Source organism: Fukomys damarensis, unplaced genomic scaffold (genome assembly GCF_012274545.1).
Source record: "Fukomys damarensis isolate Sample0158 unplaced genomic scaffold, DMR_v1.0_HiC HiC_scaffold_30, whole genome shotgun sequence".
Lineage (NCBI taxonomy): Eukaryota > Metazoa > Chordata > Mammalia > Rodentia > Bathyergidae > Fukomys > Fukomys damarensis.
Genome location: NW_022900942.1, coordinates 38542078 through 38560351, shown reverse-complemented (window position 1 = coordinate 38560351; position 18274 = coordinate 38542078). Strand labels below are relative to the sequence as shown.

General features: G+C 36.7%; 1 protein-coding gene across 2 annotated transcripts in view; it reads right to left on the bottom strand.

Annotated features, from left to right (window-relative positions):
- Epg5 (ectopic P-granules autophagy protein 5 homolog) overlaps nt 1-18274 on the bottom strand; it is a 109193-nt gene that overhangs the window by 59876 nt on the left and 31043 nt on the right. For both annotated transcript variants that reach the window (XM_010616582.3, XM_010616581.3), the window contains exons 10-14: nt 17302-17457; nt 13475-13632; nt 9759-9913; nt 7322-7462; nt 1541-1705 (exon numbers count right to left, since the gene is read on the bottom strand). In XM_010616582.3, the coding sequence (XP_010614884.1) occupies nt 1541-1705; nt 7322-7462; nt 9759-9913; nt 13475-13632; nt 17302-17457 (775 nt within the window). The remainder of the gene's footprint in view (nt 1-1540; nt 1706-7321; nt 7463-9758; nt 9914-13474; nt 13633-17301; nt 17458-18274) is intronic.

Genomic DNA, 18274 nt, shown 5'->3' with positions numbered 1-18274 from the left:
CCCAGCGGGCTGTTTGTACTTTGTTTTTTATAATTCTGAACCAAGAATTTGGTAGAATAGTAAGAGATGGTCTTGGATACAGAAACTAAACATTCCAAAAATCATATCCCCTAACAGTGAAGTTATAAAATATAAATGGGAAAAATGAAATCTAAAGAGCAATTACCTAGCATCAAATAGCTCTGAACATGAGTTATCCTCCACTCCAGCTATCTTTGAATAAAATCTCCCATCCCAGAAAGAATTCTGCAAAGACTTTGGGTTGTAAGTTAAGGACATTGCCAACTACGAAAGTGCTTATTATTAATTAAACAAAAAGATATTTGATAGATTAAGTCTATATTCCCTTTTCCTGTTCCATCATCAATGAAAATAAGTGAGACACTCAACAACACAGGTAAGATACTCCTTCAAGAATCTGAGGTTGTCTATGGAATTTCTTATCCAGCCTTTCTTTGCAGCTTTTGAAAAATCCACCCACTAAGCACAGAAAATAACATTTCCAACTCTAACAGTAGTGAGGAGACTGCCACAGAGGAGTCTTCATGCAGCTCTCTGGGAGTGGGAAGGCAGTCAGAGGATGTGGAGGAGAAGAGCCACTGTAGCTCGCACCCATGAAGACTTCGGTGAGAGGAGACCCAGGGGAATCCATGGACAACCCCAAGGAGTAAGGGTCAAAGCTCCCAGGCCTCATTCTGAACAGAGGCATCAGGTTAATGCAAACTCCACGAGACAACTACAAGGATTTAATGACTTGGTCAGAATAAAAGCTGGCAGACAGTTGTAAGGGGCTGAATTCTCCCCAGTTTTCCCTTTAAAATGTTAATATTTTCATCAAGGAGCTAATAAGGCCTATAATGGTAGGAAAGTTTTTAACAATCAAAATCACTTGACATGGCATCTTTGAAGACACATGATATATAACAACCCTTAACAATAAACCAATAACAATGCTGAGTAATTAATGTGTGCCAAAAACTGTCCTTCATGTTTGCATGTCCTCACTTGTTAAATGCTTACAACAACCCCACAAGATGGATCTATTAATGTCAATGCTTACAGAAGAGCAATGGAGGCCCATTGCATTCAGGAAGCTTTCTCGGGGAGCTTCCTTCCTGGTCACACGAGGAAGTAGTAGAGGTTGGATGAGACAGTGGCACACTGGCTCAAATTCAGGCTCATAATTAATATACAGTGTTCTAGAAAACAACTCTGGCAATGGCATGCAAGACAAATTCAGGAGGAATAGAAACCAAGGACAAGAGGAGCAATTAGGAAGAACTGTAGTAACTAGCCAGAGAAAAAACAAGAGACATAAGTGGACCAAAGAATAAAAGGAAGAATTTTCAACATGAACAATACATCTTCATTTACAAGATGTTCACTCCTCAAAACAAAATTAAAGAAAAAGTCCTAAGCTCAGACATGGCTAAAAGAATTTTCAGAACTTGCAAATGATACTCAGAAATGTTAAAAGGTTTAAGAAAATGCTTTCTTAAAGTAGAATTTCCAGTTTCTGCAGAACTTTTTAAACACATACCTGCTCAGCAAATCCCCAATTCAGTCCTTCTAGAATGACACAGGCCAGTTTATTCTTCACTGTTGTCAGGTTATGATTCAATAACCAGTCCCAAATCACAGCTATCTCAGAGGCAGAAGGTTGCCAAAGATACAAAGGCAACTCTTTAAACAAGTATAAAGAAACCTTATTAAAAGAAAACAGTAATAATTAAAACCAGAATTTAGAGACAATCTCATATTGCTAGAATACAATTTATTTTTGGTACCAGGGATCGAACTCGGGTCCTTGTGCTTGCAAGGCAGGTGGTAGAACCACTGAGCTAAATCCTCAGCCCTAGAATACATTTTTAAACTGTTTGTAAATGCTTTTTTTCTAAGAGGAAGTACTTTACGCTAATGAAATAAAAATTATGGGTAAGTAAATGAAATGGATTCAAACTGTTATGACAAAACTACACTTAGCAACCCTTTGTAAAGATCAATAATTTTAAATATGTAAATTGATATGCTTCAGTTTAGCTAAACCACATATTAAGACAGATTTTATTAAAGCTGAGGGAAGGTCACTCATTCAAAACAAAATCAGCACTTTATTTCTTTATGACAGTTGAAAAGCTATTTCTATTTAGCTCAAAGCACTCTGTATGAAGAGGTACAGAAAATAAGAAGTAGATGGGGATACATATGAAATAAGATCCATCAAGAGTGGGTGACTTAAAACTGGATTATGGGTACAAAAAGGTTTATTATACTATTCTTTTTTTTTTTCCTTTCTTTTATTCTGCTTTTTTGAGACAGGGTCTCAATATGTAGTTCAGACTGCTCTGGAACTCACTGTGTAGCCCAGGCTGGTCTTGAACTCACAGCAATCCTCCTGCCTCAGCCTCCCAAGTACTGGGGTTAAAGGCATAAGCCACCACAACCAGCTATTCTATTTTTATATACATTTGAAACACTCCCTAATTTACTTTTTTGTTAGTATGTGTTTGCAATACATGAAATTTACATTCATTTTGCTGGACAGGTACTTATATATAACATAGCTTAATCATTTTCTAGCCCTTTTCTCCTCTACCTACCCCTAAACCTTTCTTTGAATGCCTCATCCTACTATAAAAAGTCTGCTTTTATTTTACTTTTTTTTTTGGTACCAGGGATCAAACTTGGGTTCTTGTACTTTCAAGGCAGTCAATGGAACCACTGAGCTAGATCCCCGGCCCTATTTTACTCTTTATAACTGGGTTTCTCATATGAGAGCAACCAAGAGATAGTTAGCTTTCTGTGTCTGATTTAAGAAATTTAAAAAATCCTGTTTACAAAAGATCAATGGCAACAAATTTTTTAAAAATAACCTATGTGTGCAAAATAAAATAAATCTGGGTTCATTTAATAAAGTTTTCTTTAAGGGAAACTGATTAGAAGAACAATTCATTTCATAATGCCTTGAACAGTGCTGTTCAATGGAAATATACTGCCACATATGAAATAGTAATTTTTCTAGTAACCACCCTCCCTTTATTTTGCAGTACTGAGAATTTAACCCAGAAACTAGAGCATGCTAGGCAAGTGCTCTACCACTGAGGGACATCCCCAGCCCTTTTAAAAAATTCTTTGAGATAGGAGATTTCACTAAATTGTCTGGGCTAGTCTCAAACTTGAAATCCCCCTGCCTCGAGTAGCTAGAATCCTGAGTAGCTGGAATTACAGGCCTGGGCTGCCATGATGTAATAGCCCCACATCTTTAAAGCCAAAAGAAAGAAGAAAAGGTCCAAAAGGGAAGGGGAAGTAGAGAAGGGGGTGGGCGAAAAAACAAGAACCAAGATATATCATGTACAGGTACAAATTCCCAATGACAAATGTGATCATAACGTATACCTATAATGTACCAATAAACTTAATGGGGGGAAAAAGCCAAAAGAAACAAGTAGAATTAATTTTATTGTTTTATTTAATATGATATCCAAATATTTTCACTTCAACATAAAATTGCTTAAAAAATGATTTAGATGTATAAAATTATTTTGTTCATACTATGTCTTAGAAACTCATCAAGTTTCTTAGAGCACATTTCAATTTGAACTACTCCTCTCCTATTTAAGTCATAAATAAAATCTGAATGGTCCCATAATTGTTAAACAAAACTCAGTCTGTTACCAAGACTTTTTACAAAGAAAACTCCTGTTCTAGAAGATTTCACTGGTATATTTTATCATTCAAAGAATTAAGAATAATCTTGCAAAAATTATTTCAAGACAGAAGGAATGCTTCTCAATTCATATATCAGGCTAACATAACTCTACACCCAAAACATAATAATGATAACGAAAAAATTATAGATTAATTGCCTTCATGAATATATGCAAAAAAAATTTTTTTTGTTTTGTTTTTGGTACCGGAGATAGAACTAAGGACCTTGTGCTTGTGAGGCTGGCGGTAGAACCACTGAGCTAAATCCCCGGCCCCAGCAATATTATTATCAATTTGAACCCAGTGATACCTAAAAAGGATTACACATGATCAAGTGATTTTTTTTACTCCATGAAACAGTGATGGTTTGATATTTGAAAAACTAAAACTTGAAATCTGATAGGCAACCAATGTAGTTCATGACATTAATAAAGGAGAAAAATCCTAAGATCATCTCAATGGATGCAAAAAAGTCCTTAAATACTCATTAATTTAAAAATAGCACAGGAAGAGTGATGAGCCTTTTATGCTTCTTAGAATTAGTTTGAGTGTGCATATTACCTACTTAAGGAATAAGTAAAATAAAACAAAACTAGTATAAAATTTTTTTTTAAAAAATAGCAATAACCAGGTGTGGTGGTGCATGCCTGTAATACCAGAACCTTGGAGGACAAGACAGGAGGAACACCATGAGCACAGGGCCAGCCTGGAATACATATTGAGTACAAGACCCACCTGAACTAAACAGTGTCTCAAAAGAATAGTAATTTTTAAAAACAGTAATAATCTCGGCAAACTAGAAACAAATTCCTAAGCCTAATTAGATAACAGCCTTAATGGTGAACTTATTTGTACAGGTGGTGATGAAGACAGAGCCCAGGTCTTGGGCATGCTAGGCAAGTGCTCTGCCCCTGAGCTACAACCTCAACCTCAATGATGAACTCTGAACTCTTTCTCCTATTACAGACAGTGAAGCAAGGACATTCACCCTTACAGCTACTTCTATTCAATAATATAATGAACGTTCTAGCCAAAATATAAAGCAAGAAAAAGAAATGAAAGGCACAATGATTATAAAGAAAGTCTAATTAAGAATTCTAATGAGAATTTTTTCAAAAAAATAGAATTTATGTATTTTAAAATATATTAATACTGTCGCTGAAAGTCAAAGAAATCACTACTTTTACTTGAGATTGTAGAAGATACTTGAATTTCACTAACCAATGTAGAGTGTGGGTTTCCTCGGAAGCGTACCAATCTTTAAAATCATACAGTAAGCCAAAGGAAAATATGACATCAACTTACAAACACAACACTAAGTTTTATCTTCTAGGATCTCCCAAGGAGATTGGTCCTACTCAACAGCTACCTAACCAAGAGTAATCCCCACACAGGATGTTATACCGGGCCTCTCCAACAGAAGCTTATCTTCAGGCATACACCAAGTATGTCAGTAGAAGTTCAGGGACTCTGGCCACAGCTCATTCCCAGGCTGAGGAGCCAGAGTCTAAATCAAGCTAGACCAAAGTCAAAGCCATCATTGTTTTGTCAAAGACATGGTGGGGGGCTTCAAAAACCTTAGCAACTTCACAAAACACAAGAAAACTACACATAAAAATTGGTAGTACAATAATAGCCAGATGTAGTGGTGCATGCCTGTAATTCCAGCACTCGGGAGGCTGAGGCAGGAGGATCACTGTAAGTTCGAGACCAGCCTGGGATACATGGTGAGTTCCAGGTCAGTCTCAACTACATAGTGAGACCCTGTCTCAAAAAACCAAAAAAAAAAAAAAAATTGCTAGCACAGGTATATTACACGTGTACTCTATAAAATCTTGGTACCTATTTTTACATTTATTGTTAAGCCTATTCCTGGATATAGCTTCCTATTAGAAGTACTTTGCCAAATTAAAAATGTATGTAGTTGTTGTTAAAACCAGAAAGACAATAGGAGAAAAACATCACTAACTCAGTCAAACTGAAAGAATCATGTGATTCAATGCACAATTCTCCAGAATTCATTCCATGAGAGTATCTCTCAAAAGCCAACTGCTATACTGAACTACATGTTAATGGCTTTTTACCTCAATGTTTTTCTTAAAAGAGAAAAGTACTTTGTACTGCCACTGTGAGAAATATGATAATGATTCCCCCCAAAATTAAAAATAGAATTATCATATGATCTAGCTATTATATTTCTGGGTATATATATCAAAAAAATAAAAAGCAAGGCTGAAAGAATTTGTATACTCATGTTCATATCAACATTATTGCTAATAGCAAAAGGCAAAGCAACCAAGTAGAAGAATGAAAAAACAAAACATGGTACATAAATACAATGAAAAAATATCTGGGCTTAAAAAGGAGAAAACTGACACATCTACAAATAGATGAACCTTAAGGACAGCATGCTAAGTAAAATAAACCAATCACAAGAGACTACACATGATACTATTTATATAACGTTTCTAAGAATAAGCAGATTTGCAGAGATAGAAAGTAAACTTGCTTAGAGGTGAGGTGGGTGGAAGAACAGGGAACAACAGCTAAGTTTATGAGATTCCTTTGTGAGGTAAAGAAAATGCTCTAAAATTAATTGTGATGATGGCACATAACCAAATATACTAAAATAAATGCACTTTAAATAGGTGAACTCTATAGTTATATGAATTGTATCTCATTAAAGCTGCTTTTAAAAACTACAAAAAGGTTGCAAAAGGAAGTGCAACAAAAGAAATAAACTACATCTATGTTCAACTTAAATTACTACTTTTAAATATTTTACATGTAATATTTTTGTTGTTGTTTTTTATTTTTTATTTTTGAGACAAGCTCTCACTATGTAGTCCAGACTGGCCTTGAACTTGTGGTGATCCTACTGCCTCAGCCTCCCAAGTGCTGGGATTACAAGTGTATGCCGCTGCACCCGACTAATACTTTTATTTTAGACATGTACTACTTTTAATTTTGCATTTGACTGATTTCAATGGGGCCTTCTTTCTCAGTCACAGTTGTTTCCTCCAAGTACATATAAAAATTATGAAAGCCAAGCCAGGTGTGGTAGCATATGCCTGTAATTCTAGTACTCTGTGAGGCTGAGGCAGGAAGATCTCAAATTTGAACACTGCCTTGGCAATTTAGCAAGACCTTGTCTCAAAATAAAAAATAAAGCCAAGGATTTAGCTCAGTGGTGCCACCACCTGCCTTGCAAGCGTGAGGACCCAAGTTTGATTCCCAGTACCATAAAAAAATTAAAAATAAAAATTATAAAATGGCTGGGGATGTAGCTCAATTTCCAGTATTACGGGGGAACCCCCAAAGAATTATGAAATCCAAACAAATTATGAAATAAAAATTCCCAATTAATGATCACCTAAAAGACCTGTTATTGAGGACATTGGGAAAATGGAACTCTTGAGATTTGAGAGAGCCAATCCTAGCTGTTTAGAAGCAACAGCTAATCCCAAATTAGCATTGCACGTGGCACAGAACCTGTCCTCCCAATGCACCCTTAAATGACACCATCATTCCCAACAATCTTCTATTTTTGCCATCACTCCATTCTTCAGGATTAAAAATGATGACAACACCAACAAACAGTCAGTGCCCTTACCACTCCAACCTGGTCGATGGTCTCTTGAACTCTGTCCAAAAGGAAAGAAATGATCTCAGGGTGAACAGCTGTGATGGCCCCCAAAAGTTCTCGACCAACTTTTGAAAAAGTCTCTCTGGTGGAGAGGCTGACGTAAGACACCTAAATGGCGAGTGGGAGGAGAGACAGCACATTTAATAGCAATTATCAATCAAAACACATTTCCATAGTTTCTTTAAACAAAACAAAAAGAATCTAACACTGAGCCTCAGTTAACACTATGTTCAGAAAGCTGTCAAAACTCCAGACAGCAAACTGTCTGCCCTGAGGCTGGAAGGTGGGAATAAAGGGATTGCTGGAAATGCTAACTATTCATAAAAATGGCATCGAGTGCTAGATTAAAACGAATATCCCAGCTGGCCACAGTGGAATATGCCTGTAGCCCCAATAACAATAGAAAAGGAGGACCACTTGAGGAGTTTGCAGCCAGCCTGAACAAAAGAGCAAGACACTTACCACAAAAAAATAATAATAAAAGTTTATCAGTAGCAATGAAAAAGTCCCTTTGATATTAAAGCTTTTCTTATTTTCAGGAAATCACTAAAATGATGAAAGTCATCATGCATTTCACAGAAATAATCTCTCCTACAAAATAAGATCCCTAACTACAAGAGAGTCTGAAATATCAATGTTAACTAACTCCTCTTGAACAACACCTTTCCAACTATAGTTTACAATCAATTCATGTCAATGGCCAGCATTTTAAAAATACAATAAAATAGAACAGAGAAAAGAATAGAAAAATATAAGAATGCAAGAGCTTCTAAATTAGTCTGAATTTTAGAGCTTCTAAAATATCAACATTAACTAATTCCTCTTGAACTCATCTTTTCAGCTACAGTTTACAATCCACTCATGTCAATGACCAGCATTTTAAAAATACAATAAAACAAAACAGATAAATAATAGAAAATAAAAAGAACAGAAAAACTTAAGAATGCTCCATAGGGTAGGGGTGGTGATGCATGTTTGTAATCTCAGCTACTAGGGAAGCTGAGGCAGGAGGATTACAAGCTTTAGGCTATGCTGGGCAACTTAATGAGAACCTGTCTCAAAATAAAAAGGGTTAGAGATGTAGCTCACTGCTACAATGCTTGCCTAGCACATGAGAAACCATGAGCTTTATCCCCAGTATTGTCTTCCCCCTCTCCCAGCAAAAAATGCATCACAGAAAAATTTATTGTTTCAATTACATACATAGGGCCAGACTGTAATATATAATGTAGTTTTACGTGACTCTTGGTCAAAACACCTGAAACACTATTTAAGAGTATAAAATACTGCTTCAACAGATCTTGAAAATGTCATTTAACACATGTGAAAATTCATCTCTTCCTAATTTTTCAGACCATGAAGACAGTCTGGAATTCCAGGTCCAGCAAGGTCTTAACCTCACATCCAGTTATGAAGTATCAACACAATGCACTTCAACTTGCAAAGATCTTTAGGCCACCCAAGTCTATCATCCTTAAACTGGTATATTGGGGGATGATAATAAACTCAGGGAGAATCTTCTTTCAAAAGTAGAAAATGAACTATGCAAGGATCTCATCTCAGCCTGTCATTTCATAAATGAGGAAGAAGGAGTCCATGTGGTACTAAGTTTTCTTTCCTTTTCTTTCTTTCTGTTTTTTTTAAAGACAGGGTATTTTTAGTCACCTTCCCTTCACTGGGCAATATATACCTGCAGCTTAGAGGATTTACTTAAGCTCCCAGTTTCAGTCCACGGTTGGCTGGCTCCAAGACAGAAGTACCATGGTGAATGTGGCTGGGTCTCAGCCTCCCAAAGGGATTACAGGCATACACCACCATGCCCAGCTATAAGATTTCTTTCCTAATATACGATGGGTAGTTCATAGCAAAATTAAACCAAAACTCAGACCTTCCAATTCTAAATTAAATATTTTTTCTACCATCTCATTTAAACTTGTTCGTAGGTTCAGTTTCTGTTACTGGCAGGGTAAAGAAATGGAAATTGCGGGGGGGAAAGTAGACAGTGAGAGAAACAATATAAAAACTCTAAGTGCCAACCTGTGCCACAGTCTCTTCCTAGGAAAAGAATACTCTCATGTATCAATGTTAACAAAGAGTAGAGGGAAATGGAACGGTGTAATTCATGCTCCAAAATTCCCTATAGCAAGACAGAGTTCCTTTGATTTTCTACCCTCTTCCATGACACAGACAGACAGTACCTAAGTATGTCATAGTTTTTGTTTGTTTGTTTAGAACCAGGGATCAAACTCTGGACCTTACGCTTGCAAGGCAGATAGCAGGACCACTAAGCTAAATCCCCGACCCAGTATATGATACTTTTAAAAAGCAATACCAAAGGAAACAACAACTGGACAACACAAAAGAAATCATTTTTTCACTAATTTATAAAACTTCATCTTCTAACCTCATATATCTCCAGAACAATAATTTTTATGAAGTCTTCATCCACATTGGTTCTTCTGGCCTGAGCCATCTGAGCAAAGGTAGTCAGAAGGCAAATTTCTTCTGAGCTATTCATGGAAGAAAGATACTTCTCAAAGTTCGCAAAATGTTCTGGGTCTGCAAGTTCATATCAAGAAAATTAAAGTGGAGAATGAATAAATTTATATATTTTCTTTACTATTCCAGAAAGAAAAGATATTTAGAAATATTTAAAGATATAGAAGGTCTTTTAAAGATACCAGGAAGAAAACTGGACCATATGGCCCCTGAACTTACAACAAACTCTAAATATAATGGAGCCTCTGAGGAGACATTTAACATCTCCAAACCTCAGTTTCTTCAACAGTCACAAAAGGTCATTCCAGAAAATTAAATGCCATGTCACTGGTAAAGTGCTTTGTTAACTGCAAAACATCACTACTGTCACCAGGTGAATCCCTTCAAAGCTCACACTGCTGACTTCACAGGCAACCTGAAGTCTTTCAGTAATTCGCAGGAATGAAGACACTCCAGTGAACTGCCTCAAGTAGCAAGTGACTCAGTACAGAAACCCAAATAAAAGATACTGGCTTAAAAATGAAGGGAAGAAACAAAAAATTAGTTACAACCATGTCTGAAATACTGACATACACAATGTTTTGTCTTGGTTTCAAAAGGCACTGTGAAAACAATATTTTGTCGCTAGGAGGCAGTATTAACTTTGTAATACATAACAGAAAACTAGACATTGCAAAAGGAAAATTTTAGAAAGAAGAAAAAACCCCACTTCAGAAATATATTCCCAAATGGAATTTTCACAGTAAGGTAACAAGCCAACAATTCTTTTCATACATTTATGCATTTGAGAAATCAAAGATAGTTCATCAAATTTCCTGTATTTTCAAATAACTCCATGGGGCACTTATCAAACCAATTTTCATTTCCTTTCTTGCAACTGGATTTATAATGGAAATTACTACACAGAACATTCTTAAAATAATGGAAACTGGAATTATCATTCTAATTCAGAATGTCTTAAGGTACATTTAAGGGAGAGGCTTTGCATTTTAAAGAATTCTACAAAAAGAACAAATGGGAAAGAGAACTTTCAAATTAGCTTTTCAAACATTATTTTGAGAACAAACAACATAAGCACAGTTATATATTTATCAAATTTATTTGATTCTACTTTACTTGTAGTCATGATGCTGATCATACTAGAAACAAAAAGAAGCCAAGGGTGGGGGATTTAGCTCAGTGGCTCTGCCACCTGCCTCATAAACACAAGGACCCAAGTTCGATCCCCAGTACCAAAAAAAAAAAACCCCAAAAAGATAAAGAAGCCAGATTAAATCAGGCCAATTTTTAATAATCACTGTTGAGAAGTCTACTAGTTAAAATTAACAGTTAAAATCTGTTATTTTGGAACTATAATTTGAGGATCACTTCATCTCCATTACCTCAGCTAAATGAGAACTGACTAAAAGGAATATGAACTTCTAATATTTATTAAATACAAAACATGTTAGGAAAGTAAAACAAAAAGCCATTGGCTTCTACAAACAGTAAAAATTAAACCTCCCTTGGGTCAGGGATTTAGCTTAGTGGTTCCACCACCTGCTTCACAAGTGCAAGGTCCCAAATTTGATCCCCTGTATCAAAAAAAAAAAAAAAAAAAAAAAAAAGCCTCCCTCAAAAAGACATTTAAAAGTCCAGGGATTTAGCTCAGTGGTTCTGCTGCCTGCCTTGCAAGCACAAGGACCTGGGTTTGATCCCTGGTACCAAAAAACAAACAAAAAAAGACATTTAAGATTTTACAAATGAAGGCTGGCATGGTGGCACATGCCTGTACTGTCAGCACTAGGGAAGCTGAAGCAGGAGGATCACTGCAAATTCAAGGCCAGCTGGGGTTACATAGTTCAAGGGCAGTCTGGAATACCTAATGAGACCCTGTCTCTCTCACACTCACACACACACACACACACACACACACACACACACACACAAACAAAAGAAGACATTTTTAAATAGTAAATTAAAACAAGAGGACCAAATGCAAAGAACCTCATGATTCAAACTTAATAAGGCAAATGAAACTTCTCTACTATGACACAGTAACTTGTGTGGCGGGAGATAAAGGCCATAAGACTGAAGAAGGTAAAAGGGCTGTAAGAGCCTAGAATCCAGAGCAACAGCTTCCAGCACAGGCCTGAAGCTCTATGATAAGGCCAGGCTGGACCTCCTGACCTAGAATCACTTCAATTACAGGGCAGAGCTGCTGAATAGTACGTGTGCCACAGTGCATAACAGGGGCTTGGCAGATGGTTAAGTACTCAATAAAGAGACCTAACCAAGACTGAACTATGTAAGTGTTCATAGGTGCTGCTAACCATCCCAAACACAGCTAAAGGAAAAGTCTGTTTTCTGTGTTGTACTGTTTCACCCCCACATTAGCTGCCATGAAGCAGACAAAAGCTGTGAAATGCTCTCACCTTGTTCACTGGCAGACCTACTCCAACCATGGGAACAATCTAATGCAAGAACCTCCCAGCACAATACAGAAGCATTTTATGAAGAAGAACAACATGAAGGAGTTCAGCGCTACCTCTGTACAAAAATGGAGAAAAAGGGTCAGGGATTTAGCTCAGTGGTGCTGCCACCTGCCTGGCAAGCACAAGGTCCTGAGTTCAATCCCCAAAACCAAAAAAAAAAAGGAAAAACAAAAGTAGATTCATGTATAATACCAAAACAGATGGGGGAAAGGGGTAGAAACAAATGAATACATCAATCTAGAAAAGGAAAAATAGAGATAAAAAAAACTATGAAAGTCTGTAAAACCTCTTTGAAAATAGCAGAAGTTCAATAATTTTTAAGATTTTCAAAAAATTTATGATTTTAACTGATATACAGGTTTGAAATTTTGGAGAATAGAATTCATTTTTGGTATGTTTGAAAAATCTTGTTAAAGACAGGGACAGTGGCACATGCCTTTTATAATTTCAGCATTCTAGGAGAGGCTGAGGCAAGAAAATCTCAAGTTCAAACCCAGGCTGGGCAACTTGGTGTGACTCAAATAAAAAAATGAAAAATTGATAAAAATAAATAAAAAGGCTGGGGATATAGATCACTGTGAAAGCCCTGGCTAGGCTCTACCAAATTTTTTAAATATACAAGATAATTGTTTAAAATCATTATAGTATATGTACAAGTAAATAGTCTGATTTTTTTTCAACATTGAAACAAAAGCAAAAAAATTAATCATGTTGCCATGAGATTAGAACTTTATCAGGTTTTCAACAAAATTAATTATTTTAAAGTAAATTTACCTACCTCCTTATCTACTTTCTAAGAAATATAACATATTCTTAAAAACAGCAAAAAAAGATAGTGGAACAACTGGGCACAAAACTTGAACAAATTTCCAGACAATCAATACATACTTGTTAATCCAACTAGAATAATTTCATACATAAAAAAGTGATTCCTAGGTCAGGAAGTTCATTACTGTGTTTATTCAATTTAGATTTCATATATGCCAGCTTCTACCTAATAAATTCAAACAGTGAAGTAGATCCTCAAATTTCAAAATCAGCAGAGTAAAACACTCTCTTAGTTCCTCTAAAAATAAAAGGAATAAAGCCATGAAGACACGCACAAAGGCAGGGAAAACTAGAGCCACCTGCTCTGGAGAAGCTGTACCTTGAAGCTGCCTCTTGCACTCGGCAGGCTGGGGGGCGGAGCCAAGCTGCTGCAGGTTCCCATGCTCCACCTGGTGCATGAGGTAGAACAGCTTCCAGAGCATCTGTGCAGACAGCGTCCCAAAGGGCATTTCAGACATAAAAAGCCAAATGCCAAGTCTGTGTGATTTAAAAAAGCAGAATTCTGAATATTAATTAGTTTCACCATACTAAGAAAGTAGAAACAAACCTTTAGCTCTCACAGATAAAACTTTTTAAAGCACAGTGCCACAACTTTTCTAACATGATTGGTCATAAGCACCTCAACAATGGATAATTATAATGCCAAATACTCATGAAGCATTCAGTCTATGCCAGGTACTGTTCTGATTGCCATGTCACATATAAATGAAATACACACACACACATACCCCACGCACAAACACACAAAACGTTAAATATTCCTTATCCAAAATTCCAAAATGCTTGGGACCAGAAGTGTTTCAGATTTTGAATGTCGGGGGGGGGGCAGATCTGCATATATAATGAGATATCACTCATGGGACCCAAATCTAAACCCAAATTCATTTGCTTCATATATACCTTATCACATAGCCTTGCAGGTAATTTTACACAATATTTTTGGTACATCTGTTTTGACTTCAACCTAGCACAAGATATCAAGTGTAGAATTTTTCCACCTTTAACATGTCAGCACTAAAATGTTTCAGATTTTGGACTTTTTCAGATTAGAGATATTCAATTTGCATATAATATCAACTCATCCCATCCTAAATAATACCAATAGTTATTGGTATTATTTCCAATTTATACATGAGGCTATTAAGACACAGAATAGAAAAGGGACAGATGGTTTTGAACCAAAGATTCTTTTAAAATTTGAGCTATCCAGATGGGGTGAGTGTTAAGCTGTATGCATTTTTATGTGTACACAAAGACATGAGCAGTGGGTACGGGAAAAATCAAAACTGTCCAGTGGCTCCTCCCTGATCATTGAATGAAGTTCAAACATCTTGGTGCCATATTCAAAGTCTCCACGTTATAATAGCTTGGCCTCATATTTCCAGCCCAAGTCTTTTGTGACAATCCACTATACCTCAGGCAATATCCTTCCATTCAGGACACCTTCATCTGAACTACACTTCGGCACTATTGCAGAACTCCATTCATACCTGATTTTGGCATTACCATACCTTTCACTAGTTGTTCTTACATTGCAGTGGCCAGAAAAATCACCTGGAGACTGTAAAATACAGATTCCCAAGCCCCGCCTACAGATCCTAACTTTGTAGGTCACAATCGGGACCCAAGAGTTTGCATCTGTTACATTCATCCTTGGTGACTCAGACTCCTATGAGTCTATTCCTCTTCTTTCTTTTCTGAACTCAGGACTGAATCCCGGGCTTCGTGCAGGCTAGGCAACTGCTCTAGCACTAAGCTATATCCTCAGCTATTTTAAAACTTTATTTTGAGATAAGATCTCACTAAGTTGCCCAGGCTGGCCCAACTTGTGATCTTCCTGCTTCGTCTCCTGAGAAGCTGGAATAACAGGCATGTGCCACCAGGTCTGTCTTAAGATTTCAGTCTTAAACCACACTGTGAGAAAATATCCTCAGTACTATAATTTACAAACACAGACTAGCCTACAACAATTTGAAAGCAGAAAGTCCTGTTCATTTTTATTTTAACCAGTTTATAACCAAGGACTTGTATTTTAGTATTTGTGCTGCTGAAACAAGCACAAGGGGCCTGTATTTTAATTATGTGCTACCTAAAGCAGTAACTCAAAAACAACCAACACTTAACAGATGTTTATTAAAACACTGTGTGAATATTTTCACTTTTAAAGAAATCTTTAAAACAAATAGGAAGATGTTCAAAACTTTGAGATATTTTGAGCACAGCTAGAAACTGACAAATTACAAAGGAAACAATTTTATTAAGAAAAAAATAGGCTGGGCACATGCCTATCATCCCAGCACTCGGGATGCCAAGGCAGGAGGATCCCCGTGACTTCAAGACCAGCGTGAACTAGACAGCAAGATCTTTTCCCAAAAAAAAAGGACAGAGAAATAAAAAATAAATGAATAATAATTGTCTACTCTTCCTCTATGAATCTAGGCCCACTACAGTGGCCTAAGCCCACAGTGACCTAGAGAAGGAACATCTAGACTCCTGAGCAAGAGGGGAAGAAACTGTTCTAAGATTTCTGTTTTATGAGTTAACCATCCTAACACTTCACATGGGATTTGATGCTGTAATAAAACAGATCCCAATATAATAAAGGGATATTGTAGAGGCCAAGAGAGTAAGGTCACAAAATGGTATAGTTCAGACTGTATGGCAGATATATAATAAATGTGACTTAGGTTTCTGTTGTTTGTCTTTTGGTTTGGTTTGGTTTTAAGGGAAGAGGATCACTGTCATAAGTCTCCATCAGACTGCCAAATGCATTTAGATTTCATGGCTTCAAATTATCTGATTCTCATGTAATATATTTCCTAAAATAAATCATATTTAAGTACAATAGCTCTCAACATTTAAAAATTTAAGACAATTATCTTCGTGATTGTATAAATAATGTTATGAAATCACAGCTCCCTTTATAAAATCTAAATAGCTTGGGTAAAAGCTTTTTCCACTCAGTTAATCAAGCACAAGAACAAATGCCAGGTAGATGGAAGGCTCCTCCCTCACAACACAGGCACCAATGGGAAGGGCAGCAGACCATGTCTGGTGCACCCGAGGAGACCACCAAATTTATGATACACAAGTAGCAAGAGTAATCTAAAGACAGATTTCTATGTCCAAGTTCTACTGACATTAAATTCATTCCTTCTGTGTGTCTAAAAGTTTTCTCTAAGTCTATTCTTTATTTGAAACCATATTAAGAAAAACCATTTACATGTGAAAGGTCCTTCCTGGTTTAAAAAGTATTTCTACGTGTCAATGCAATGTATTCTTGTAACATATCCATGAGGTCAATAGAACAGTAGTATCAAATTGTGTCTATTTTATAAAATAAATAAAGTAAGACCAAAAATATTATAGGATTTGCCCAGGGTAAATGTAAATGGCAGACTAGATTCAAACTTGCTACATCCAATGAACTGGTGACTGAGTCAAGAAAGAGTACAGAAGGAAGAGTAGAAATGACTAGCTCAGGAGAAGACAAAAGTAGGGGAGGGCTAGTAGGTCATGACCAGACTGGGAGAGGACAGAGGCCAGCCTGCATCTCCTAGAGAAGAAAGAGCACTATCCTTTGGCAGAATCTCCTGCTACACTTGGCCAGAAGCTCAGAAAAGGCAATGAGGATACACAGCTATGCCCCTTGCCTATGCCTGAAGTATATCCTGGGCTGAAAGAAGCAGCCCAAACAGAATACTCACAAGACAACATTTACAGAGTCAAGATAAGACCAAGAACCGTGTAACGTTTTCTGTATTTTAAACCACAACAGTAAGCCAATCATGTATACCAGGTACTGTATTAAGTATCTACTGTGTCTCAGAGTAAGCATGGAAATTCACTGTGCAATGAAATTCATTCTTGTTTTCCCCTGCTTACTTATGGCTGCCCTCAGTTCAGGGGTGGAAAAATTGAGATATCAGGCTTGAGTTATTTTAAGACAGTCAGAAGCCTGAAACATTATTTCAGCCCACAAAGACCACACTACAGATAGGGAAACTAAGGCCCAAGAATTTGCCCAAAATAAGAAACAGATGAAATATACTAAGACATTACTATAGAAACCCTCTTTAGTGAATGACTTTCTCTCTGATCTTTCACTAGCCAAGAAGTCTCACCAGTTATCATGATATGTCTTACCTTTTGGCTTTCAGCACATATAGGACAGCTCTCAAAAACAGCTCATCAAATTCAACTTGTAGCTTCTCCATGGAATAGGGCTGCAGGGCCGCTCCCATGCCTTCATTGTGGCTCACAAACTGTGCCCAGTGGTCACTCACATAGCCAAGGGTCATCCTGAACACGAGGAAAGACAATTCAGCTTTCCATTCACTCATTAGTACCAGCACCTTTACATCACCTTTTTAGGGTTAATGCATTTAAATGCATATTTATTGAGCACCTACTATTTTCCAGGTCTCAAAGGTAATATATTATGGAAAAAGAAAAAAACCTCCTTCCTGAAGCTTGCATTTATTGAAAAGCGAAGAGACAACAAAATACATAGTCTGTCACATAGCTGCCAAGTGATATTGAGAGAAGCAAAGCAGGAAAGAGAAACAAAGTATGTCTGAAGATGAAGGAATATGTTGGGCTAAGCAAGATAGCTGGGAGTAAGAGAGGTCTCACTCACTAAAGGGGAAATATGGAAATATGTTCTGCAACTGAAAAGTACGAGAGGAACCTGTGATGAATACAAGGAAAACAAAAACAAAGAAAGAATGATCATACACATAATATTCAAACATGTAAGTATTTACATAATAATAAGCCCCAGTGGTGACCTACAAAATCAGGTGGGGCTTAGAACTGTGTATTTTAGAGAGCCTCCAGATGACTTTTCTGTCTACTTCAATGTGGGATCCACTAATGGGAGGTATGGTAAGGCCAAAGTCAGATACGAATGGAGTCCTGCAGTAATGCTGAGAACAGATAAGGGTGTCCTGAATATTGATCTTAAGACAATAATGTCTTTCTTTTACTCAAAAAATAAAATGACAAAGCACAGTTCTAGTAAGCATGCAATCATACATCATATATGTGGTCTAAAAAACAAATTTTATGTGGCCTTATTTATCAAACACAATCAGAAGATGAATAATTGAATGGGCTT